Source organism: Anastrepha ludens, chromosome 3 (assembly GCF_028408465.1).
Source record: "Anastrepha ludens isolate Willacy chromosome 3, idAnaLude1.1, whole genome shotgun sequence".
NCBI lineage: Eukaryota > Metazoa > Arthropoda > Insecta > Diptera > Tephritidae > Anastrepha > Anastrepha ludens.
Window position 1 is genome coordinate 16,479,524 of NC_071499.1, and position 26,961 is coordinate 16,506,484.

The 26,961-nt window shown below is 37.7% G+C and overlaps 1 protein-coding gene across 2 annotated transcripts; it reads right to left on the reverse strand.

Annotated features, from left to right (window-relative positions):
* Positions 1 to 201: 201 nt before the first annotated feature.
* Positions 202 to 26,873, reverse strand: LOC128857064 (glutathione S-transferase theta-1). 2 transcript variants are annotated; one of them, XM_054092613.1, is made up of 5 exons: positions 26,644 to 26,873; positions 11,518 to 11,658; positions 5,382 to 5,487; positions 2,229 to 2,545; positions 202 to 468 (listed from the first exon to the last, which is right to left on the reverse strand). In XM_054092613.1, coding segments are annotated over exons 1-5 (711 nt in total). In that variant the 5' UTR covers positions 26,645 to 26,873; the 3' UTR covers positions 202 to 322. The 2 variants fall into 2 exon arrangements, with proteins under 2 accessions (XP_053948588.1, XP_053948589.1); XM_054092614.1 differs by lacking the exon at positions 26,644 to 26,873 and having other exon boundaries at positions 11,518 to 11,950.
* Between the last annotated feature and the right edge of the window lie 88 nt (positions 26,874 to 26,961).

A 26,961-nucleotide genomic window follows, 5' to 3' on the forward strand; every position in this document is an offset into this window, starting at 1 on the left:
TCCTTTTCAAGTTTTTTTATGTAATTATTTTTTTTTTTAATTATTCATTTTAGTTCGTTTTTAATTTAATTGTAATTCGTAAATCGTGTAATTCGTTTTTTAAACTCTTTTTAATTTTTTTATGTAACTATGGTTTTTTAACTCTTTTTTTATTTTTTATGTAATTAAATTTTTTAAATTCCTTTTCTTAATTATTTTTATTACAATTTATTTTATTTTACTTTATTGCCCACATCCCTTATTATTTACTTTATTATTGACAAACATTTGTATGTTTTCACTCGTAACAAAATTACAAAAATTATAGAAAATTAAATATATTTCACAGCTTCGCATGTGGTGCAGTGCCACTGATCTTATAGACAAGGTGGTGGGCATTATCGTAGTGTGGGCTGCAGCCTGCGCGCACGCGTTTCAACCAGGCCTTGATTTTCGGATATTTGATGCGCACGTCATAATCAGCCATGCCTGCAAGAGAAAAGTGTAGGATTTAATTTTTTATTTTAGGAAAAGCCAAGAAAGGAAATCATAAAGTATATTTTGGAGTTCTCCAAGCGAAAGGGAATATAAAAATGACTGTAAATATGAGTTAATTTAGTTTTGGTGTTCTGAAAAACGAATTATTTCTTAATTTTTGAACTCGTTTTCGATTCACTCTAAACATGAACTTCACAGCTGACAGCTTCCAATTCAGCCAATAAAAACAACACATTTTTGAATGAAAACCACATAAATTAGATAGTAGAAAATGAGAGACTTGCAGACGAAGTCTTCAAAACAGAAAGTTTCTACGCGACCATTGCAGTTCTTAAGAAGAGTCTGATTTTGGTGATATGGCAGCATGATTCTCTTACAGTTCCCAATTTACTTAAAATACAAAGCTTAGGAATCTAAAACCTACAGGTCTCTCAAGAATGATAGAAACAATATTGCGCCCAACAGAGAGTGCGTGACGACACATTAGCCTAGTTGTGTAGTGCCAATAAATTTATTGCCTTTTTAAACCCAAAATGCGAAAATTTTTGAGTTTGGTGTTTGTTCCTTTTTTTTTAATTTGAAGCTACCAGCTGCCAGCGCCGTCAGAATGGGGAAGGGCCTCTCCGAGCCGTTTGATACCAAACGAAGTTTCAGACAGGGTGACGACTTCTTAATCCTAATGTTGGAGAGGATCGTACGTGCTGCAGAACTTAGTCGCTCAGGCACAATTTTTTAAAAGAGCGTACAATTGTTGGCGTATGCCGCTGATTTTGACATCATCGGCCTTAACAACCGCGCTGTTAGTTCTGCCTGCTCCAAATTGGATAAAGAGGCAAAGCGAATGGGCCGGGTGGTGAACGAGGACAAAACGAAGTACCTCCTGTCTTCAAACAAACAGTCGGCGCACTCGCATATCGGCATCCACGTCATTGTTGACTGTTATGTTTTCGGGGTTTTAAGAGACTTCGTTTATTTAGGAACCAGAATTAACATTAAGTAGGCAATTGAGTAGTAAAGTCGTCTCTCGACGAACAAAACTAACACTCTACAAGACTCTCATCATGCTCGTCCTAACGTATGGCGCAGAAGCTTGGACGATGACAATATCTGATGAGGCATCCCTTGGAGTGTTTGAGAGAAAGATTCTGCGGAAGATTTATGAACCTTTGTACGTAGGTGACCGCGAGGCAATGGAGCAATGGGCCGTATGAGCTTTACGGCGACATAGACACTCCACAGCGAATAAAGATCCAGCGTCGTCCGAATGGATACAAACGCTCTAGCTCTCAAAGTATTCGATGCGGTGCCTGCAGGTGGAAGGCCTCCTTTGCGTTGGAAATATCAGGTGGAGAGGGACTTGGTATGTCCAACTGTTGCTGGTTAGCACGAGTAAGAAACGACTGGCACGCTTTGTTAAACTCGGCCAAAATCACGTAAGCGGCAATCGCGTCAATTAAGAAGAAGAAGGGTTCGTTTTATAGCAAAGAATATAATAGTCTAAAATTCAATGTTTCCCATTTTCTACAAGATTTATAAAAAATCGACAAAATTACAAACATTTTCATCAAATTTTCGAGACTATAAATTTCTTATAGCCCATTAATTTTACTATAACATCGAGCAAGTTTGAAGTCGCTCAAAATTTTCGTTGATTTTTGAATTCCTCCGGATAAAAAAATGTTTGTGTTTTTATAATAATTTCAGAGAATGTACATATATTCAAAGTACTTTTAAATTTTTTACCCACTCACGTGTTTGTTCGATTTCGCACGCCGCAAAAATATCCGCCACCGTCAGCCGTTGCCCGGTTAGGAAATCGGTTTTTGCCAGCCACACATTCTCTACGATATCTAAATTCGCCTCCATTTGACTCTTGATTTTCGCTACTTTCTCATCCACCGGACGTTCACCGGTTACCAATGGATCCAGCCAAATGGTGCGGAAGTAAAGTGAACAGGTTACACGAAGAGTGATGTGTTGCCATTCGAGAAATTCATCAACTCGTGCCTGCTCTACAAAGTATTTTGGGTAAAGATATTCGGGAATTTTACCCTTTGCGCTGAGGTACCTGTGGAGAATTTCTTAATGAATACTAATTTTTTTATACTTAATTATAAAAGTAAAGTAATATTTAGTTATAAAGAGTGTTCGACTTAAGATGAAAGTAAAAATCACTGTTGATGTGGAGGAGAGATAAATTTAAAGTACAATTTTTCCTCTAAAAACTTCTAGGTTTCAAGTCAGATTGGCGCAAATTTTCAAAGCCGAGCTCCTCTTCATATTTTTGATGGAAGTCTAGATGTTTTTTCACAAATGCAAGAACCAAATGGTTTTTATCAGGAGCTTTTCCATCGCAGAAATACACTCGGAGGTTTGCCATTGCCTGCCGAAGGGCGAACGCTATTTGAAAAAACTTTTTCCAAAAGATCTCTACTCCAAATAGATCTCTACTCCAAATATGCTTCTCAAAAAGGAAATGGAACCAAATAAAACAGGAAATACTAAGTTTAGTAGAGATCGAACTTTATATAACCGCGCACATTTTTGTTTTTGTTCCCTTGTTCACTCCTTTCGGGGGCCTCGGTAAGCGTTGGTTTCGTTAATCTGTTTTTGATTTCTGACAGGGTAGGTGATTAGCCTGCCGCACCAGACCTAAATGGTGGAAATGCCCAACTGCCGTTGCTTAGGAACAACGCCTTCTTACAGCTTGGAGCGCCATCTGTGCCTCACATTTGTTTGGCAGAAGGACCACACAGATGGTTGAGGACTTCTATAAATTTGGTGTGTCTGCGCTATTATCGTGATTGCCCGCTTTCTTTTGCTGGCGCCACTGATGCATTGAATAACTGTGTGTTTTCCGTTATTTTTGCTTAAGGAATGAGATTTTTTTGTTTTTATAAACAGGAAAAGTAGGTAAATTTGGAAAAGTGCGAGGACCGTGCTTTACGTTAAGGGGTTACATCTAGTTAGAAGCCCTGAAAAATTAGGTTTTTAAAAAAATTTTCCTGAGAAAACTTCTGAATTAATTGTTTTAAGCCTTTGTACACATATTATGGTAACTTTGAATAATATTTAAACAAATTTTAGTTGCAAGAATAACAGTTTTTATAGCTGCTACAGCAGATTTCCAGGAACCCCTCCAAAAAAAGACGTTTTACGGTGACCACTATATCTCCGAAGTGGATTATCTGAAATGAAAAAACCAAACGGATTTGATTAAAGTATTGTATATTCTTGTAATTAATCGAAGGAATAAGCAAAAAAAGATTTATTGGCAAAATGGCGGCTTCTCAAAAAAAAAAATCTATTTTTTGGAATAGTTTTGGCCTTAAATTGTGTATAAACAAAAAAATGTTTATCGGTTTTAAAAAAGCTTCGATTAAGTACTAGAAAATATAGTTCAGAAGCCGGTGTAAAAATTTCAGACTAACCGGTTTAGCCGTTTCCGAGAAATCGTGGTCACCGACTTTCAAAACACAGTTTTGAGAAAAACAAGGTTAAAGTTTTAAAAGCTAATTTAAAGTGCTCTGACGCGTCGTTACATTTATGCGTATAACTTCAAAAATAATCTTCGGAATGACTTGAAATTTTCATAGTGTTTACTTAAATATATGTACATTACAAAAATGAAATAAAAAAAAAATCGATTTTTTGAAAATTCTAACTAGATGTAACCCCTTAAACACCGAGGCCCGCTATGAATCGATTTCACCCATCTTCAATACCAAATTACCTTGGATAAAGAGTAAAATGTGGTCCAAGTTTCATTGAAATATATTAATTTTTGCTTGAAGTATCGTGAGCACCGACGGACGGACTCTTCTCAACATTCTGAGCATTTTTGTACATATTCAAGGTGAAGTGCAAAATAAATAAGACTGAGCTAATATAGAAACGACAGGAGCTTTGTCCTCATAACTTAGAGTTTACTTATTCAAAAAGTCCCCTCTAGCCGCGATACACTGTTTTGTGCGATCTAAGAGTGTTTCAGGTCACTGACCAGAATGTCCTTCACGATGTCGACCTCTGTGGACGCAAAACGGGTTCCTTTCATGGCCAAATGCAATTTTCCGAATAGAATTTTCCGGTAGAAGTCACAGGGAACCATATCAGGCGAATATGGTGAGTGATTGATGGTTAAAATGCGATTTCTAGTCAAGAAATCAGTCACAGGAGTGGATCGATGAGATGGTGCTTTATCATGCAATAAGCGCCAGCTTCCTCCTTTGCGGTATTCAGGGCGAATTCGGCGAATGCGATGCAACAAACGCTTCAAAAGCCAAAATAAAAAATTGTATTGACGAGTTGGCCCATTGACATGGACTTCTTGTGGATAATTTCCTTGGAATCGTAAAAACAACTGAGCACCGATTTGATTTTTTAATTTCTCCAAACGCGATTTTTGGATGGTGCCTCGTCTGGGGCCTCGTCTGGGGCCTTCCATTCGCCACTTTGACGCTTAGTTTCAGGTTCATGTTGGAAACACCACGTTTCATCACCAGTTACAATCTTGTAAAGGAAGTTCTCGTCTTTTCTGGCCTCTTTAATGAGGTCTTCCGAATGTTGAATTCTGAGCAATTTTTGGTCCTCAGTTAATTTGTGCGGAATGAAACGTGCACAGACCTTTCGTAAGCCCAAATGATGAATGAATCAGTTAAAATGCGATAAATCGATGTTTTGGAGATATTCAACTCTGATTCCATGAATTTCAACGAGGATTTCGGTTAATTTTTGATAAATTGACAGTGGCCCGTATGTTCATTGTCATTTATGTCCTCACAACCATCTCTGAAACGTGTAAACCACTCATGAACTGTGGCACAAGATAAACAATCATCGCCATAAACTTTTTTTGTCAATTCAAATGTTTCGGTAAACGTTTTATCGAACTATGATTGGCTTACCTGAGCACAGCAATACTTTCGGCCAATTTGAAGCCATCATCGATAATGCAAGGCACACGCTGGAAGCGATTAATATTTTGCTTGAACTCTTCTGTGTAATGTTCACCTAGAAAGATAAAAGGAGGGAAAATAAAAATGAAAATAGAAGAATTTAAGTGAGTAAATACTTTCCAAATGACTTTGATAATTGTGAAAATGCGTGCCGTCAGAGGAGTTAGCGTTGCGCAAAATATCTTAAGGGGTGGTCCAGTAATTTCAAAACATCGATTTTTTGTTTATTAGATATTTCGAAAGTATAGTATCTTAAGAATGTATTCAGAAATTTCCATGCGAGAATTCCCAATATTATAGCTTCTACAGTCCATTAACTAGGTAGAGAGTGGTCGACGCGCTCCTGTACCTCAAACTTTAAACTCATTTATTTTGAAACGACTTTTTTCGGTCTGGTGTTGTCAAAAAAACCAAACAAACTATGCAACCGAATGTTCTGAAATTTAAATATGATGTTCCCAACATCAATGGCTATTGCCCGTGGTAGAATCATATTATTATTTCAATTATTTCGTTTTTTCTTTTTTTTATTAAAAAACTATAAAAACCCCGATTTTTAGAGTGTCAAGTTCCAAATCGCGCCATTTTGTCAAATTGTTTTCTTTTTTATTCTTGAAGCGGGGCATAGCTACAGTCATACTGATTAATATTTTTTTTGGTTTTTGTATTTCAGATAAATAAAAGAGCCAAAATGGACACACCGTCCAGGTCCAATTTTTTGGGGGGTCAACTTCAGCGCCATTTTTTAAATTAAAATCTTTTTGTTTTCAGTTTTGTATGTAAAAGAAGTTAAATAAAAAGCCTTAAAAATTTCAATATCGTTTCTTCATTTCTTTTTTTGTAAAAAAAATTGCTGAAATCACCATACACTTTCGAGCTCTAGAGCCCTATTAGCCTTTAAGGCTAATACAAAATTCACAGTCGTGAAATTTCGCCAGCAACATGCACATTTCATTTGTCGCAAAATGTTGCTGGAACATTGATTGTCAAATGAGAAGAAACGTCAAATGTATGAAATTCTGAGCTCCAGAGGCGATTGGCAAATTTTTGTAAGAAAAGTGTTTTAAAATAAATTCATACACATATAAATTGACACCAAAATTTATAAAGAAGATTTATTTACACTTTTTGCACGTTTCGCTTAGAAACGCCATATCTTCGAACTCAGGCACTTCACTCGCAAACGAACTGTCAGTTTTCGCTAAATTTTAAATAACCTGTGCATTTTAAATAGGTGTGAAAAACATTTTTTTATGGCGTGAACTGAGTACTGTTTTTTTTTTAGTCGGGACAACTAGCAAGTACAGCATTCAGACAACATTAAGTCCATTGTACTGCGCTTGGGTTCCCTTTTTAATTGTCTTTAAATCTACTCGACCTCCGAAGAAATCTCAGTAGATTTTGTGATCTCAAGGACCCAAAGTGGTCGCTTCTTAACACATCAGCGCCAAAGACCTCAAATCTGGTTCGTGCGAAGCGCGGGCGGGTCCGCCGTCTTACCCTCCTCTCCACAACCAGAAGGCTATCAGTGCTTTGGATGTATTTGTTTCAACGTGTGACTTCCAAAGGAGTTTACTATCGAGGATTACTCTAAGATATTTAATTTATTTGGATAGCTGGATTGTGACTCTTTTTAGCTAAGGCAGAACGAGTCCGACAAGCTTCCTCCTTCTGATAAAGAGGAGAATGCCAATCTTGGTGAGGTTTGCCGATAGTCCATTAACATAGCACCAAGTGTCAATCATATGCAGAGTTTTCTGCACTTTCCTGCAGATGTTCATAAGCGAAGGACATGTTACCAAACAGGCAACGTCGTCCGCATATGCTTGTACGTAGATTCCCGAGTCGTTTAGGGTGGTGTGTAGAGGATCGATCAGCATGCACCAGAGCAATGGAGACAGCACACCATCTTGGGGGCAGCTTTTTTTAACCTTGGATAACACCAGTAGATCTTCCTCTACTGGCACTGTGAGTATTTTTTGAGCTAGCATCGAACGAATCCAATTCACCACCACCCGGTCTACCCCATGCCTACTAGCAGATCTGCACATATTGACAAAAGTGGCATTATCAAATTCCCCTTCTATATCCAAAAAGATGCCCATAGCGTGGTCCCTGCTGTCGATGATAGGCTCTACCCTAGTAACAAGGTTTTGCAGTGCCGCCTCGCAGCAGATTTGAGTACTACTTTGCCGTGAGATACATATGAAATTTCACGCATATTTCACTGCTATGCAAACTTAGTACTAAACCTGCATTTTCAGACAGAAATGCTCCCCGGAAATATTGGTTTGAGCTGAATATTTTTATACAAATCATTTGACGGAATTCAGAAAACATAATAAATATTATAATTTCAATGAAAAACCGCAAATTGGTCTTGGTGAGGCACCCTAATGTACACATGTAACTATATATGAATGTACATATGTATGCATGTATGTGTGCCCGATTATTATAAACGAAGAATACTCTTGCGAATAGCTTTTGATAAGCATTGATTAATAACGCTGGAACGCTTACTGTAGAAAACAAAAAATTGGACTCGATAAAAATGATATTGTAACAACTAAAAAAAACACTTTTTTTGGTGTAAAAGAAAAATTTTAATTACTCGAACCTTAAACATTTTTAAACGGTCAGTTACTTTTAGAGATATGAAAAGTACAATATATTAATTTTGAAATTTTTACCTTTGACCTTTGATGCCTCTTAAATATTTTTATAGCATAAAGGCATTTACAATCGTCATCACGCAAAGCACTAGGTACTTGCATGCGTGCCTAGGGTGTATCTTAGGGTGGCGTAGGGCGGAGCAGGAGTATCTGAATATTGGTACGAGTATACCAAAATTGGAAAGAAATGCGCATTGAGAGAAAATGAAACACATTTGCGGAAAAGTTTTAGAAAGCTTAGCTGAGAATTTATGTCTCTTATTTAGCTTTAGTTGTTGTTGTTGTTGTAGCAGCATAAACATTCCTCATATATATACGGGGAATGTTGCTGAAGTGACAGTCCTTGACCGGATATAAATCCGGGTCGTTTCGGTAGCGTAGAACCGACCGTCAAGGAAACGATCTAGATTTTGTCGTTTTAGGTGGATCTGACTACAGGAACAAATTTTTTTTCAAAAAATAAAAAAATACTTGTATATAAAGAAGAACCACAATGAATAGCTGAATGAAAAATTTGTAACATATCATGGAGTTAGGGGATGATTTTCAATATTTTTTTGCTAGTCAACTGCTTTATTTTGCAAAAATAAGAACATAGCCTTAATATATCATATTTCGACTTGACTTTAGCAAAATTGAAAAAAAAGTTACAATAATAATTGTAAAATTGATCGGACCCCGGAGTCCCTTGCGGTGATCATCAAAAATCCTTGGAGATTCATCTAAAATCAATCGGACAAGAGAAAATAGTTTTATTAATAGACTAGCGGACCCGACAGACTTCATTCTGTCAAATAGATTTTGAATGTGGCAGTTTATAAGTCGACCTTAAGACGTTTTTACTCTGCTGACCCTCACACACCACCCTATCATCGTGGTGACGGTTCTGTTCAGGAGAATTAAAGAAAAGGGTCAGCTCGGGTGACCTAAGTATCTTCGCTTCCTCGAAATTTGGCCACCCTTTTGGGACCCACTAAAAACCCCGACTGGGGTGTTTGCCAGAGGGTTTCAAACTAAGAGGGGAACTTAAACCTGATTGAAAAATAATCTAAAGGGATAGTGGGAACCTAAAGGTGACAAATATTTATAAAGTGGGTGCTTCAATGACAAAGAGATAATTAATTATTTATTATTGTATTATTATTATTAACATAGGGTTAATAACCAATATAATAAAGAATAATGAAATAAAACGTATATAAGTATTTTCAGTAATCGCTTTATTGTAAATCAAGTGAATCATAATTATTAACCAAAATCTGTTTTATTTTTATTGTAGTGCTTTATGATATACAATACAATGTTTTTTGTTTGATTACCTGGTGAATATACAAACAAATCTGATGGTTTTCCACCATTGGAACAGGCAACATACAATTGATCATGTGAGAAACATGGGTTTTCTAGATTAATTAATAATGTTTGCCTTTTGGTATTCTTAAAATATGTTTACGATATTATCACTTTTGTGTAAACGCATTAGATCCTCCAATGCGAACACGCACTCACACGAACGCGCAATATTTGTATGGGAAAAAGAAAAGGGCTGTTTTAGGCTGTTCCCGGAAATTATTCGAATTTTTCTCGCCGTATAAACCGTCCTTGGACTTCAAGGAACATGTTAAAAAATTAAGATTGGTCCATGAGTTGTTGAGTTATGCGCTTACCAACACATTTTGCGATTCATTTTTATATTATAGAAAATCTTGTGCCTGAACGAAGCCTTTTTTGTTCTAACAATATGGCGGCCTCAGGATTTTCGAGAAAAAAAAAACCGGAAATTAATTGTTTAAAAAAATCGATTTTTGAAAAAAAAAATCCTACGATCCGGTACGAGTTTTTTATGTTTTTCAAAAGCAGTATAAATTTAACTGAAATCTACCAAGCGGTTTTTAAGTTACAGTGATCACCAGTTCAAAAAACATAGTTTTGCAATCGATTTAGGAACGGCCGAGCGCCCTTTGCCAATTGTTGAATAACTCGAAAAGTATTTGTCGGATTCACTTCAAATTTTCACACAATATTTTTAAGATATTAATACTTTAAGAAAACGCAAAAAAAATCCATTTTTTTGAAAATTCTGACTACCCCTAGCCCCTAATGGCTTTACTAAACAGAAGCAAGTGTTCCTAATATTTAAGTAAAGCAACGTTGTTCAAGTTTGGGCCACTTAGTGAGAGTGACACTAAAGATTTCGACTCTAAACAGCAGTCAGTAACAAAATAAACTCATCGTACATCATCTGCATTAAAAAAACATAAATAAAGGGTATTTCAAAAGTGACGCCTGTCAGTAGTGAATAATTCTTAGACGCTTCCTTTTTTGTGCCATCTTGACATTTGTCAAGCAGAACAGATGCACAATTTTACATGATACAGCAACGCGTTAAACTATTGAAACTTATTGTGAAAATGGTCGATCTTTAAGACGACGACATATCGCGAAATTCATGACTGTTTTAGTGGAAATAATCGTCCGAATAAGTCGACAGTTCGACCGGGAGACTTTTACCACTAAATTTCTAAACTCCCGACCCCCGAATGCCGTTATTGGAATCCAATCACAACCTATTGTAGAAAAAGAGCCTCGTGAGACCCGCGTAACTTTGGCGCAAGTTCGTTCTGGATACTGTAGCAGGTTAAACTCCTACTTATCCTTATATGTCCAGCATGTGAAAGCACACCGCATGACACTAACCACCTTTTCACATGCCCCATCAAAGCTATTCACCTAACATGCTTCTCCCTCTGGACCCAACTAGTCCAAACAGCACGTTTTCTGTGTCCACCGTTAGATGATCGTGGTCTTAGTAAGGTCGAAGATTACCAGTGATTAAACCGCACTGATAGGGTTTCTTAAGTTGCTACAACAACAACAAGTCTAAGGTTTTTATTAAAAATTTCAACAAACTGTTTTTGTCGGGGATAGAAAAAGGAATGACAGACCTAAAACTGGGCGTTCTGTGGGAATATTGCTGCCACATATAGCGCAAAGTCTTGCTGAGCAACCTTCAACCAACATCGATTTCTCGACGTTCTCGACAATTATTCACTCATGAATCGACTGTTTGGCGGATTTTACCTGAAGACGCCCACCATGAATTGCCCCATGGTGGGGCATATATATATATTTTTTTACATATAATTGTTAAGAGCTGTATTTTGAATAAAAATACTGAAACCTGAAAAAAATTTAAATTTTTACATGTAAATTTTAAAATAACATCTCGGCCCGCCTTTTGAATGACCCTTTATAAAATTCAATTCAAACTTAGTGAACTTTGGCCCTCCCTAATCGAAATTCCACTACGTCCTTGATACGTGCATTTTAAATGTGCATACAAACATACATAATTACATATCAACATCTGAAAATGAAACAAACAAAAAAACAAATGCCAACTTACATACCTTTTCTCAGCGCCACTGGACATTCTTCGAATTGCACACCGCTCATCTTGAGGATAATATGCAGCGCACGCGATGGCTGCGACATCAAATCATAGTAGAATTTTAGCGACATGTTTTCCCTTCGACGCCAACGAAATGACACTAGAACACCAACAACACACAAATATTAAGCGCAAAAACTAGGCAATGCAGTGCGTAGAGTGTGATTTTGACAAGCAGGTGTCGACGAATTTGTTATCGCTGGAAATCTTTATATGTCCAAAGCACTCAATAATTAAATATCAATTGACGTATTCACTTAAATATAACATTAAATTATTCACAAAAAAGAGTTGTGTACATCAATTTCAGCTATACTCTCTGTTTTTCTTTTCATAAAACTTTGCTCACTTCCTAACCTGTTGCCGATTCGCGTTCAACTACTGAATACTATAAAATTAGAAATCTCCCATGCAATGAATGAAATGCTGTGTTGTTGTTCTCTTAATCTCTTGGCTGTTCATTTATTGCATAGAAAAGCGATAATTCGCATGTTTGTTGTTAATTTGTTTACACATTTTTAAGTGAGTAAAAGCGCACGCTCATTTGGCTCTCGGAACAAAGTTCGTTATACACATACGTACATATGTGCATACAGACATGCATATGTATGTATGTACCTGCCTTAGGCTCGCTGGCTTAACAGGTGCTTCTTTTTTATTATTAAATATTAAGTAGATTCTAGTTAGTTTTACGCTTTTTATGCGATATTTTTTGCGACAGTATCAATATCTAACTGTTAATAACCTGAATTGATAAATTAATTAAATATTTCTCATATCAACATGTAAACAAAAGATCTAGTGAAAGAGAGCGAGAGATTTGAGAGCTAAAACCACCTGTAACCTCTTAAAATTCACCTTACCATGCGGAAAATTGGGCATACAAATAATTTTTTTAAGATGAAATGATTTAACCCTTTCAATACTAACGGGACACATACGTCGCAATGAGTGTATTCGTTTTACTAAATGCCAAATATTTCTTTGCATCGCTGTGTATTTTCTTCCCATCAGTTTTTTACGATATATACTATCAATTATGCTTCGTATGACCCATTATACTTTGTATTTTTCTCTACACATGTTTTGCAGTCGTAGTTAAATCGTAGCACGTGCTAGGTCAGTAAGTGGAAAAACGACAATTATAGATCTACTGAGTGTTCATTACGGGTGGGACAATGTTTTCCCAGGACATTTTCTCAATTCCTAGAAATAATTTCTTTATTTATACAAAAGGACATACTATTTAGATCACTAGTAATAACTTTTCATGGTTAAATATTTTTTCCCTTTAAAAAAAAAATCCGTATTGAAAGGGTTAAATGCAAAGATTTTCAGTTGTTATTGTTGTTATTTTAATAGTATAAACATTCCATACAAATTGTTGGGGTATCATGCTGAAGTGCAATTCTTAACCGGATACACTTATACTCACAGAATTAAGTCACTTTATACTCGCAATATTTTTCATGCTAAAGTTTTTTCATTAGTTTTTTATTAAAATACAGTTCATTGTGTAACAAAAAACTCTAATAAATCAAAGTTGCAAATTTTGTACAACATTCTTAAAAGTTAAAAAAAAAATGTCATCAATAGGCCTGTTTATGTAAAAATTATCCAGTAATTTAATTTCTGAGAATTCTCCCTCAAAACGAAAAATATCAAAAAAATTTGCAAGTTTTCCGAACAGATAATTAAATTCTTGGTGTTAAAAATCACAAAAAAAAAAAAAAATTCATTCGAGCTACCTCGTATTAAATTAACAAAAAATATTGTTAATGAAACGGAAAATAACGAGCTTCGCATCACATAATTTTTTGTCTACAATAATTTTTTTGTTCTTGAGGCAAAGACAGAGAAATGTGGTTGGCGACATTTAAAGCAATTGGCCGGCCGATTCTAAATTACGCTGCGCCTATCTGGTCGCCTGGAACTAGTGATACGCAGTGGACGCCGCTTCAGACATGCCAAAACACTGCCATTCGGACAGTGACGGGACACCTCCTGATGTCCCCTACCTACAACACCTTCCCAACGAGGCACAGATGCTCCCTGTGAAGGAGCACAACAAACTGCTCAGGAAGCAATTTCTGGTAGGGCGCTACCGCAGGTCCTACCCATGCAGACACCTGCTTGAAAATGTACCGCCTACCAAGCACGTCAGCCGACAATTCTTCAATTACGTCGACGAGATCCAGGTCAAAACAAATTGACAAGTACTGGACCGGACAGTAATCAGGTAGACAATTAACGACATTCATCGGGAGTCACTTGCCTCCTTCTTAAGCTGCCGACCCTTACATGCCGTAATCGGAGTCCAAGCACCACCTATAGCAGATGAAGAGCTCCAGCTACCCCAACAGGACCGAGTAACCTTTACACAATTACGTTTTGGTTAAACTCCTAGTTATCCTACTAATCATATGTCCAGCATGTGAGGGCTCTCGACACTACACTAACCACCTTTTCATATGCCGCATCAAACCCACTTATCTAACATCCCTTTCCCTTTGGATCCAACCTGTCGAAACAGCAAAGTTTCCTGGGCCTACCGGTAGATGTACTAGGCAAAGCTGACCGGAGATTTATATAACACTGACAGGGATAAGTATATTGCTACAACAATTACAACAAAAAATACTTTCAAGGCTTTCGATTTGTATTTTGGAAACTCCAGCAACGGCGACTGGAGGCTGTGGTTCAGAAGTACATATGCACCTCTATATCATTGGCCGACTCCTATTTCCTGTATGTCTTTAAATAAACTTAATAAATTTTATCTAAAATATATTTATGCCTATTTCTTTTTTAGTCGAATTGTTTTAACACGATTTCTAAAATTTTATGAATTTTTCTTGAATCTAATAGAGCAAATAGAGTGAGATTTTTCGACGCATATACGCGTTTAAATTAGTCTCAGGAAGAGTCTCTGAGACTAGGTAAATTTTGCCCTCTCCGTTTTAAAATTTATTTCTTACTATTGATGGATTCACAGCACTAGGCAGGGATCTGTCAGCTGCTACACCAGCATGAAATATTAATATCAGGGCATTTTTTCTTGTTCTCAATTTGTCTTCACCCCGAACCTCAATTTCTAAACTTAGATTAGAAAGGAACCTGCAGAAGCATTTAAATACTTTAGATAACTTTATCATTCTCTATATAATTCAAAGATCACCTTGTGTTCGATAGAAACAAGGCGGTCTCTGTTGACAATATTGCAACTACAAATAGTTTAATTAAGTAGTAGTAATGAATTAAAATGTGAAAGCACGAAATAAATTCTTAAGTGAATTCTAAAAAGAAGTTTTTAATATTGTCTTCACTAAATTCTCTTTTTGCATGAATTTTCTTTTTACACGATTTTTTGGGAACGTATCTATGGTGTAACAAGAGAATTATGTGTACTTACATCGTCCATTTAAACCCTTTGCGGACGAGTGTCGGCATATAGTCGCCCAAATTAGTTCGTAGCTGCGACGCCTGTCGTTCTGAGCGATAAGATACGCATAGGTATAGTAAAAGAGTCACGTTTTCATTCAAAGAAATTAGGGGCCATTAGCGATGAAGTCTTATCTTCCTTATAATGTAAACTTACGATATGAGACGACGGTAGAGTCAGAACGAACTTCAGTTCTTCGATTTAGTCTCTCAGCAGGGAGAGACTTCCTCTCTGCCAGAGGAACCAGCATGGAAACTATAATTTATATTTTATCCTACGCATGATGGCTAAGCGATCTAGAGATGATACGTTAGATAGTGACAGTTCTGACGAATACAGGAATTACTTTGAATCTGATAAGACGGCATTACTTTGACAAGTGGAAGTGAAATCCGTGCAATAAGAAATCCACTCAGCCATTTCAACATTAGCAGTGATAGCAGTTTGGATGGAGGATGGTTCCATGTGTAGAAGTCCACGCAAGTGGGGAAAGTTACTGATCGCCATTCACTTGGGAGTGGCCAGGACGATTCTTCTACATATGGTTCAAGCAGCTCACAACGGCCGGGATTAGCCCACGTATCCTCTGGGTAGCTCCCGAACACCCGTTCGGGAGTGAGCTAACGTGAGAAGGCGAAGCATTCCAGGATAGCTGGTTGTGCGCTGGGTTTGGGACCCGCCACTTAAAAATCCCCCCCAATGAAAAGAATTACAAAGCCTCGGATGAGAACTGCCTTTACTGATGACGACCCCTGCAAACGAAATAAGGAATATGATTTGAGGGCATGCACCTGGAATGTCCGGTCCCTTAATGGGGAAGGTGCCTCTGCCCGGCTGGTTGATGTCCTCGTGAGAGTAAAGGCTGACATCACTGCCATCCAAGAGATGCGATGGACGGGGCAAGGTAAGAAAACCATAGGACCTTGCGACGTCTACTACAGCTGCCATGTAAAGGAGCGCAAATTCGGTGTCGGATTTGTTGTGGGAGAGAGACTTCGTCGCCAAGTACTGTCGTTCACTCCGGTGGACGAGCGTCTCGCAATAATCCGCATCAAAGCGCGATTTTTTAACATCTCGCTAATTTGCGCCCACGCCCCGACGGAAGAGAAGGACGATGCGACCAAAGATTCCTTCTATGAGCGCTTGGAACGTTCCTATGAGCGCTGCCCCCGCCACGACATAAAAATCGTGCTTGGCGACTTCAACGCCAGGGTGGGCAAGGAGGGAATTTTTGGTCCCACAGTCGGAAAATTCAGCCTGCACAACGAAACATCCGGTAACGGACAGAGGCTGATCGACTTCGCCGGGGCCCGAAACATGGTAGTCTGCAGCACCAGATTCCAGCATAAAAAGATACACCAAGCTACCTGGCTGTCTCCTGATCGAAAAACGCGAAACCAGATCGATCATGTTGTGATAGATGGAAGACACGCTTCTAGTGTATTAGATGTACGTACGATCCGAGGGCCCAACATCGACTCGGATCATTACCTTGTTGCAGCCAAGCTGCGCACCCGCCTCTGTGCAGCAAAAAACGTACATCTACCTACGCAAAGAATGTTCGACATCGAAAAGCTGCAATCACAACAGACAGCCAGAAGATTCGCCACTCGACTCTCACTCCTGCTCTCGGAGAGCACTGCCCAACAAACCGGCATGCGCGAGCAATGGAGCAACATTTCTCGTTCACTACGTACCGCCGCCGAAGAAGAAATCGGATTCCGGCGAGCCCGAAAAAACAATTGGTACGACGAGGAATGTCATGCTGCCGCAGAAAGAAAGGATGCCGCCTATAGAGCCACGCTGCGATCGGGCGCAACGCGAGCCATGTGGGATCGCTACAGAGAGCTGAAAAAGGAAGAGAGACGTATTATCCGACAGAAGAAACGAGAGGCCGAAATACGTGAGTGCGAGGAGCTTGAGATGCTGGCCAACAGGAACAACGCCCGAAAATTTTACCAGAAAGTTCGGCGGCTTACAGAAGGTTTCAAGACCGGGGCGTTTTCCTGTAAGAACAAAGACGGCGATCTGGTGACTGACGTACAGAGCAATCTTAAATTATGGAGGGAACACTTCTCGAACCTGTTAAACGGTGACAGCTGCGCATGTCATAGAGAATGTGAAGATCCCGATACCCCAATCGTTGACGACGGAATTGTCGTTCCGTTACCCGACCATGACGAGGTGAGAATAGCAGTATCACGGCTAAAAAACAACAAAGCCGCGGGCGCCGACGGACTGCCGGCTGAGCTATTCAAACATGGCGGCGAGGAGCTGGTAAGGTGCATGCATCAGCTCCTATGCAAAATATGGTCGGATGAAAGCATGCCTGCCGATTGGAATTTAAGTGTGCTCTGCCCAATCCATAAGAAGGGCGATCCTGCAATTTGTGCCAATTACCGCGGTATTAGTCTTCTAAATATCGCCTATAAGGTTCTAGCGAGCGTATTGTGTGAAAGGCTGAAGCCCACCGTCAACCAACTGATTGGACCTTATCAGTGTGGCTTCAGACCTGGAAAGTCCACCATTGACCAAATATTCTCAATACGCCAAATCCTGGAAAAGACCCATGAAAGGAGAATCGACACACACCATCTTTTCGTCGACTTCAAAGCTGCATTCGACAGTACGGAAAGGAGTTACCTGTATGCCGCGATGTCTGAATTTGGTATCCCCGCAAAACTAATACGGCTATGTAAGATGACGTTGCTCAACACCAGCAGCGCCGTCAGAATTGGGAAGGACCTCTCCGAGCCGTTTGATACCAAACGAGGTTTCAGACAGGGTGACTCGCTGTCGTGTGACTTCTTTAACCTGATGTTGGAGAGCATCGTACGAGCCGCAGAACTTAATCGCTCAGGCACAATTTTTTTTATAAGAGCGTACAATTGCTGGCGTATGCCGATGATATTGACATCATCGGCCTTAACAACCGCGCTGTTAGTTCTGCCTTCTCCAAACTGGATAAAGAGGCAAAGCGAATGGGTTTGGTGGTGAACGAGGACAAAACGAAGTACCTCCTGTCTTCAAACAAACAGTCGGCGCACTCGCGTATCGGCACCCACGTCACTGTTGACAGTTATAATTTTGAGGTTGTAAAAGACTTCGTGTATTTAGGAACCAGCATTAACACCGATAACAATGTCAGCCTTGAAATCCAACGTAGAATCTCTCTTGCCAACAAGTGCTACTTTGGACTAAGTAGGCAATTGAGCAGTAAAGTCCTCTCTCGACGAACAAAACTAACACTCTACAAGACTCTCATCATGCCCGTCCTAACGTATGGCGCAGAAGCTTGGACGATGACAAGATCCGATGAAGCGACGCTTGGAGTGTTCGAGAGAAAGATTCTGCGTAAGATTTTTGGACCTTTGCACGTTGGCAATGGCGAATATCGCAGACGATGGAACGATGAGCTGTATGAGCTTTACGACGACATAGACATAGCGCAGCGAATAAAGATCCAGCGGCTTCGTTGGCTGGGTCATGTCGTCCGAATGGATACAAACGCTCCGGCTTTGAAAGTATTCGATGCGGTACCAGCTGGTGGTAGCAGAGGAAGAGGAAGGCCTCCTCTGCGTTGGAAAGATCAGGTGGAGAAGGACTTGGCTTCACTTGGTGTGTCCAATTGGCGCCGGTTAGCACGAGAGAGAAACGACTGGCGCGCTTTGTTAATCTCGGCCAAAATCGCGTAAGCGGTTATCGCGCCAATTAAGAAGAAGAAGAAGTGATAGCAGTTTGTTTATAATTATTTTTTGATTTTATGAAAATTTTTTATTGTGTTAAATAAAAAGCCTTAGTTTTTATAACGTTCAACGTACATATTTATTTTCTTTACTGCGTACTCCAATACCTCTCGTCCTCAGCGATGCTCGCCCGTCGAGCGGCTTCGTCTCCAAAGAGTTAATCACCATTTTTATTTCAATTCAGAACTGCGGCTCAATTCGCAAATTTGAGTTCGTGTTTATTTTTACTTTGCGATTAGCTGTTTTTCTCGCTTGCAAATTCTTACAAGTAACAATTTTTCCAGTAAAAACTTGCAACTTTCCCTCAAAATGAAATGCCATTTCGCTCTCTCACTCTCTTTTCTGGAAATATGAACATCAAAATTTGATAATTTGCCTATTTGCTTCATGAACAGACCTAATATTTCAACTTTTTAGGAGGAATATTTAGAAAATTATTGCCTATGCAGCTTTATAGCCTTTTATAGTTGGTATAATAAAGTGAAAGTTTAAATTCGCTCAAAAATCGTTTTACTTTTTGACACTTTTTTCGCATACGATTTTTCTTCCGTATAAAGCACGAAAGTCTTTTAGTCTGGTTCTGTGTTGTCTAATTCACAGGTGTAAAATATGATGGACGTACAACATTTGCAAAAGTTGTAAATCTGCCGACAAGGTGACTAATTTTGCGACCCCTTGTTTAACAAAAAAAAAAAAAAAACGAATATTGAAAAACAAAAAAAAAAAAGTTAAGTGACTTAATTATGTGCGCACAAGTGTAAATCGGGATCCTTCTGGCAACGTAAAACCGACGAAAATCTATTATTAACTCCATTTAATTTGTGTCAATTCTAATTGACTCCAAAAATTCTAGTATTAACTCCAGTTAATTCGTAAAACAGTTGTAAGAGAGAAGTGTGAAAGGGCGGCCTCACCTCAAGCGCGGCCCCTTCAATAATTTTATACCGATATCGGTGCATTTTTCCACGCTTCGCCTTCAATATAATCGAAAAACACCTGTGTGCATGGCTGAATACATGAGTGATTTCTAGAAATTTTGCGCACCTGAATTAACCTTAACTAAAAAAAGTAAGATGAAAGCCGTTGCAGCCAGAGTTTTTATACTTGGTTTGTAATTTAATAAACAAAAAAAAAAAAACAAAAAAAATTTAGCCTACATTCGCATAAAAAGTGGTCGGATATTATAGTATATATGTATGTAACCTCGATCTTAGCAATAATGCGCTGAGGAAAATTCATAAAACCAAAATTTACCTATATCGATAAGTATATAATTTTTGAAACTCGAAATTTTTTTCAATATTCTAGTAAGTTTTAAACAAGTTTTTATACAAAAATTTGGATATACTGAACTTTTTTTGAAGTGAAACTTCTTAGGCGTCGATGGACGAGCGAGAATGGAGAGTAGAATTTCAGGGCATGCAACGTTTTGGGCATTTTCGTTCCGCGAGACAGAAAAAAGATATAACGTAGAGGAAAAGGAGAGAGAGTTTCCTGAGTTTTTCCTTGTGGTTGCTAATATCTAGTGAGAAATAACACTGCCTACTTTTTGCGCTTGTTTGTTGGTGCAAAGTTGTAGGAAATATATTTTTGGTGCCTACTTTTTGGCGTTTTTGTTTTGGTGCCTACTTTTTGGCGCTTATTTCCGTTTCCTGGCTAGTGCTTGGGTGTACTATAAAGTGCTATCCATTCCGGCGTAGTAAATGTTGTGAGCTTACTTAGATACATATATATTCTTTCTCTCTCTCTCTCTGGGCATATTCAGAAACGCATTATAAATGCGCAGTAATTGCAGCGCTGGCAACACTGCCAATGTGACAAGTGATGCAATTGATAGATTTGTTAACGATTTGCAAAAAGATTTGTTGCATTTATGAACGCGTTTTACACTAAAATGGAAGTATTATTGAGTTTAGTTGTTGACGATATATTTGAAGTAAAAAGTGATAGTTTTTTGCTAAATTTATGAAAAAAAGACGTGTAAAGCTAAAAAGAAGGTCATAAATCTTTTTTTCCTAGTCGCTAATGCTTTTTAATTTATTGTGATTGTAATTCATTACTTTTCCAATTTTCAAAAAAAAAAAAAAAAAAAAAAAAAAAATCTGGTTTTGAAACAATTAGAAAATTTTCGCTGTGCGATTTGCCCGTCTATTTTCAAATCTTTATTCACTTTTTTTATTTCTTCCGCCACCTTATTCCACAAAACACTCTTTTTCCTCCGCCCTGAAGCAAATTCACTTTCCATGCTCAGTCGGACTCTGAGAAGCAACTTTACTTCCGATGTACCTAGATAATCGCTAAAATCAAGAAAAATGTAATAAAATGTTGTTTTAATAACGTATATTTAATATATCTTTGCATTAAAAGCTAAAAAAATTAGTTTTATACTCACTTTTCATCAGACATCATATTAGCGTAATCAGCGGCAGTATTAAAATTTTTCCTGCAAATAATGCGTGACGTTTGATACAAAAATGGCGTTTTGGAACGCGATGCATTTGCAGTACTGCCATATTTGCATTTGTGAACGCATTGCCAACACTGCAAAAGTACGTTGCGCATTATAATGCGTTTCTGAATATACCCTCTTTCTCTCTATACTCTCTCGGGTATCTCCCTATTTCTTTGTTTGCCTTGAAAGTATCACTTCTGTTATGTGTACTACGCTACACGCACTTTTTTTTTTAGAATTTTTTAAACTCCAAAACACGTATGTATTTATAAATGTATGATTGATGTTTACATCCTTTTGCTGAGTGTTTGGCCAAGCTGCTCCTCCTATTTGTGGTGCCCGTTTTGATGTTTTTCCCCACCCCATTTGGTGTTTTATGCTCGAAGTCGCGAATCTGCGCACTACGGAACTCTGTGACGCACAAACTGACCGGAACCACCCGGACTTATATCCGGGCTGTCACTTTAGCAGAATTCCCCATATACATATGTATGGAGAATATTTATGCTACAACAACAACAATGCACTAACTCCTTCGGCTACCTCGACCTTCTTAACAATTATGACGCTGAAATTCTCTGGCAATTGCAGTGAAAATCACTCGGAAGTGAATTACTGAACCTGCCCGATGCAAATTTTTTAAGATTTTCTTAAAGGGTTTGAAATAAAAAAAAATAATTTGGCTCGCGTTTCACAATATTTGCATATAGGAATAAACCGGCGAATAAGAGTTTCTAGAATTGAAACAAAATTGAAATATCACTACTAAATACTTTTATTCAAATACATACTTAACTCCGTTAATTTCGAGAACATCTTAATGAAACTTAGAAGAATTAAAAACATGCAAACTTATATACCGTAAAATTAATATGAATGTGCAAGGTGTAAATGCAAAAAATTAAAGTAAAAAAAAAACCTGAACTTTGGCCTTATTAAAACGCTGCCTTAAATGACCAATTAACCGTTGCTCTCTTAATAACTGAGTGATTAACATGAAATTTTATAACGAGATACCTTCACATTTCATAAATTAATTACATATTTTTTGAAATAAATTGAAATTTTTCACATTTCGCATTAAATGCCAGTTCAACTCAACTTTCTTGCTGCTCACAATTCAATAATGACCATTGCATTTGGGTACCAATACATACATACAATTTTTTTTAATTATACATACATACATATGTATAGGTCTGTTCATGAAGCAAATGGTTTGTTACAATTGTTTGTTGTAATTTGTAACAATTTGGAGTTCATGTATCCAAAATATTTGCAAAGTAGGGGAAAGTGAGAGAGCAAAAAGGCAGGCATTTCATTTTGAGGGGAAGTTGCAAGTTTTTACTGGAAAAATTGTTAATTGTAAAAATTTGCAAGTGAGAAAAACAGCTGATCGCAAAGTAAAAATAAACACGAATTAATATTTGTGAATTGAGCCAAAGTTCTAAATTTAACTAAAAATGTTGGTTAAAATTGAAAATATAATTAAATATATTTTAAATAAAATTTATAAAGTTCATTTGAATTCATATATTAAATAGGAATCGGTCAATGATACGGAGGCATGTGCTTCAGAACCACAGCCTACGGCCACCGCTGCTGGAGTTTCCAAAATACAAATCGAAAGCATGAAAGGTATCTTTTGTGGTTTATGCTTGCACTTCTTGGTAGTGTGAAACGTGATTGGTGTCTGTATCTGCAACGCGGAAGCCGCAGACCTTTGTGTCTGGTGGCCCGAAAATTGTATTTCAAACGAACAATTCCTCAATCGAAGCAGATTAAAAACCAATTGCCATTGAAATATGAGAACGCAAATGGAGTCAGATTGGCCATACGTTGGGCATGCCAGCGACCGACATATGTATGTACAACGGCACTCGACTGGAACCCACAAGAATCGCACCGCAAAGGACGCTCAAGGGTCTTGGCCACGTAGCCTTAAAGAAGAATTTTTAGGAATTGCCGAATCTCTCCCATGGACTCAAATTAAGACGGAAATATTTGTTTCGGCACTATGCGTCCAAAGACGGCGCGATAGCAATTATTATATTGTAATATAATATAATATATATAATATAATATAATAACTGCTTGGTTATTAACTAAGTTGGCTATATATGTATATATTTTTATACATACATAGACGGAAGTAAGGAAAATATGAAGAAAGCTGTGATTGCCACAAAAATGCAAATACTAATGGAATGTGCTGCATCAGACAGCGATGATGAAAGGGAATAAATTATTGTGGGCAAACGAAGCTCGCTATTTTTTTTTAGTTTGATACGAGGTATGTTAGGTTAGGTAGCGCTAACTGATTTGTAAAAAGATCTCACTTAAGGCACCTTTCTGGTCTAGAATTTCGAAAAAAGTCGATTTTTTTCATGTTATGATAGTTTATACTTTTAAACATATACTTGCAAGTTTTTATATTAAAATTCGCGGTAGTTTAGACGTTATATATATATATATAATTGCCGCGTACACCCTTTTTGGGTGTTTGGCCGAGCTCGTCTTCCTATTTGTGTTGTGCGTATTGGCGTTGTTCCACAAATGGAGGGACCTACAGTTTTAAGTCGACTCCGAACGGCAGATATTTTTATGAGGAGCTTTTTCATGGCATAAATACACTCGGAGTTTTGCCATTGCCTGCCGAGGGGCGACCGCTATTAGAAAACCTTTTTCCTAATTTTTGTGTTTCACCGAGATTCGAACCAATGTTTTCTCTGTGAATTTCGAATGGTAGTCACGCACCAACCCATTCGGCTACGGCGGCCACCGCTAGACGTTACAGTCCTTTAAAACGATACCGGTTTGGAGTGCGACGCCCAGGTATAAGCGCATTAACCGTGTTTTTCTCGAAACTATTTTCTCCCCGAGTTGGCGTTAGTAATTTCTGAAAAAGTACTGTACCGATTGATTTGAATTTTTAATATGTTATTGAGTAGACTTGTGGCTCTTGCAGGTAGCAGAATTATAATTTTATAATCAATTTTTCAATTTTTTTTGAGAGCGAGAACGTGAAAAAAATCCTTTTTTTTGGTTTTTCCAATAAACAGATAAAATATCTAAAAAAAAATTTTTTTTTGGTTTTTTGTGGTGGGACCATAGCGATGTACCTCCTGATGAATAATCGACAGAATTTTGTTTTTCAGACGAACCTGAGCAGCCCAATCAGTTACGCCAGTGGCATGTGTTACGTCAGGGGAAGCAATTTTTTTATTATTGTCATTGAAAAAAAAATTTGTTTTTTTGTTTTTTTTGTTTGTAAATAAAGAATTGTTCTAATGAATAAAAACGATTTTCAATTGATACCGATTGTTTTTCTTCAATTTTCAACGCCTTCAATTTTCACGTCTCTAGACCAGAAAGGTGCCTTAAAGTCCTACGGTCGATTGTGTTGCCAGCGCTATGTAACTGGAGTCGAAGATATCACTGCTTTTTATTTTATACGAGGTAGCTTATTGAACAAAATTTTAATTTTTGTGGTTTTTCACGCCAACAATTTAATCTGCTGTTCGTAAAACTTGCAAATTGTTACTGGTTTTCCGTTCATCTACTTTTTTGATATTTTTCTCTTCGAGAGCGAATCCTCGGAAATTAAGCGACTGGCTAAGTTTTGCATGAACAGACCTTATATATGTAGATTGAGTCAGTTCCACTGACCTTTACTGAAATACATTGATTTTAAAGACATTACTTGGATGCTATACCACTTTTTTTTTAATCCAATAACAAATCCAAATAAAGGGTTTTCCAATAACAGGTGTTATTTTGAATAGCCCCCTATTTCGGTAGATGTAATTTTCTGATATTTGACAAGTAGAAACTACGCCATTAATAAAAATGGAACGATGCACGCTTAAACAACGCATTGAAATTATTAAAATTCACTATAAAAATGGTGAAAATTTGGTAGAGACAGCTCGTAAAACTCGAACATTTTTGGGTCATCGTGAAGCACCTTGTCGGACCGCAATACAGAAATTGGTGAAAAAATTCGAGCTGTTGGGACAAGTTAGTGATGTGAAGAATAAAACCCGTGCACGTCGCTCAAGAACAGCCGAAAATATTGCTGTTGTAGCCAAAAGTGTTGAAGAAAACCCAGATTTGTCCATTCCTCGCCGTTCTTTGGAACTAGGCATTCCACAAACGTCATTACACCGTATTTTGTATAAAGATTTGGGTATTAAGGCTTATAAAGTCCAGTTAACACAAGAACTCAAGCCGGCCGATCATCAACAACGTCGTATCTTTGCTGATTGGGTCGTTGAAATGTATGAAAATTATTCGGAATTCCAACGAAAAATCATCTTGAGTGATGAGGTCCATTTCCAACTCAGTGGCTTCGTCAACAAGCAAAATTGTCGGTTCTGGAGCTCAGCAAATCCATGATTTATATTTGAAAAGCCTCTCTATCCTCAACGTGTGACTGCTTGGTGCGGTTCGCGGTCCGGCGGAGTCATTGGACCTAAGTTTTTCGAAAATGTAGCTGAAGCAACAGTTACGGCGAATGGATTGCGCTATCGAGAGATGACTAACGATTTTTTATGGCCGAAATCGGATGGTACTGATCTGGACAACGTTTATTTTCAACAAGGCGACGCTACGTGCCACACAAGCAACGAAATCATTGATCTTTTATGGGAAGTTTCCGGACCGTGTTATCTCTCGAAGAGGTGATCACAATTGGCCACCGAGATCTTGTGATTTAACACCTTGTGACTTTTTTCTTTGGGGCCACGTAAAAGACAAGATCTACGCCAACAGTCCAGGGTCGATTCAAGACCTCAAAGATGGAATTCGTGAGGCTATCGAGGACATAGGGCAGTCACTTTGCAATTCGGTTGTGGAAAATTTCATGAAAAGGATATTGTCCTGTAAGCGTGGTCGTGGTGGTCTTCTTTTCTCTGATGTTATTTTCCACTATTAACTGCATACCTTAAAAAAATAGCAATTTTCTTTGAATATCAAAATAACACCTCTTATTGCAAAACCCTTTAGATACTACTGGGATGCACACTACATTCTTTTTTAGTTTTTTTTTTTTAATTCGATAAAAATCCAAAAATATTAAAAGGTAACTAAAAAAAAAGTATGTAATTATTAATGGCATTAGTTGGCAGTTAAACTCCTTTCATAAAAATTTAATGCATACAAATTCATGCTATTTTGTGCTCACTATTATTTACATGAACTGAAGTCAAGCGTAAATAAGTTCCATAGGCGCCACAGCATTTTTTGAATAAAAAAAAAAAAATTAAATTAAATTAATTTTATGCTCTACACTTTATGCTCTTTTTTACTCTTTAATATATGGCTTTTGACCTTTCGAAAAATTGCTAATGAAGTTCCCGTTTCACACTTTCATCCGAAAATTTTTCATTTCAGTAGTTTCACGAAATATTTGCAACATACTAAAATTTTCTGCAACATATTTACTGTTAAAAATAAATCAGCTTTTGCCGTCCGTTTTTCCCCAAGTCTTGATTTTACGCGTAAAAAGAGTTTATTTTATCAATCTAGACCAACAGCTAAACAGAGCTGATAAGCGTACAATGGCTTCTAAGATATCTTGCATACTGGTGCATTATCATTAGCGCAGCAATAATTGAGCAGGTCCAAAACAAATTTTTTTTTTTAATAAAGATAAGCGAAAAACTCTTTGCTTAAGAGCATATTTTTGAATAAGAGAGGCAAAGCCTCTTAAATTAGGTTACATGAATGCCTCCAAATGAGAGCGCACACTTGGACTGATAG

What these genes read in the sequence shown, in the direction of transcription:
- LOC128857064 (XM_054092613.1), bottom strand. An exon ending in TCCAGTGGCGCTGAGAAAAG is followed by an intron (nt 5,488 to 11,517) that starts GTATGTAAGTTG and finishes TTATCTTTCTAG; the next exon opens with GTGAACATTACACAGAAGAG. An exon ending in GAAAGTATTGCTGTGCTCAG is followed by an intron (nt 2,546 to 5,381) that starts GTAAGCCAATCA and finishes AATTCTCCACAG; the next exon opens with GTACCTCAGCGCAAAGGGTA.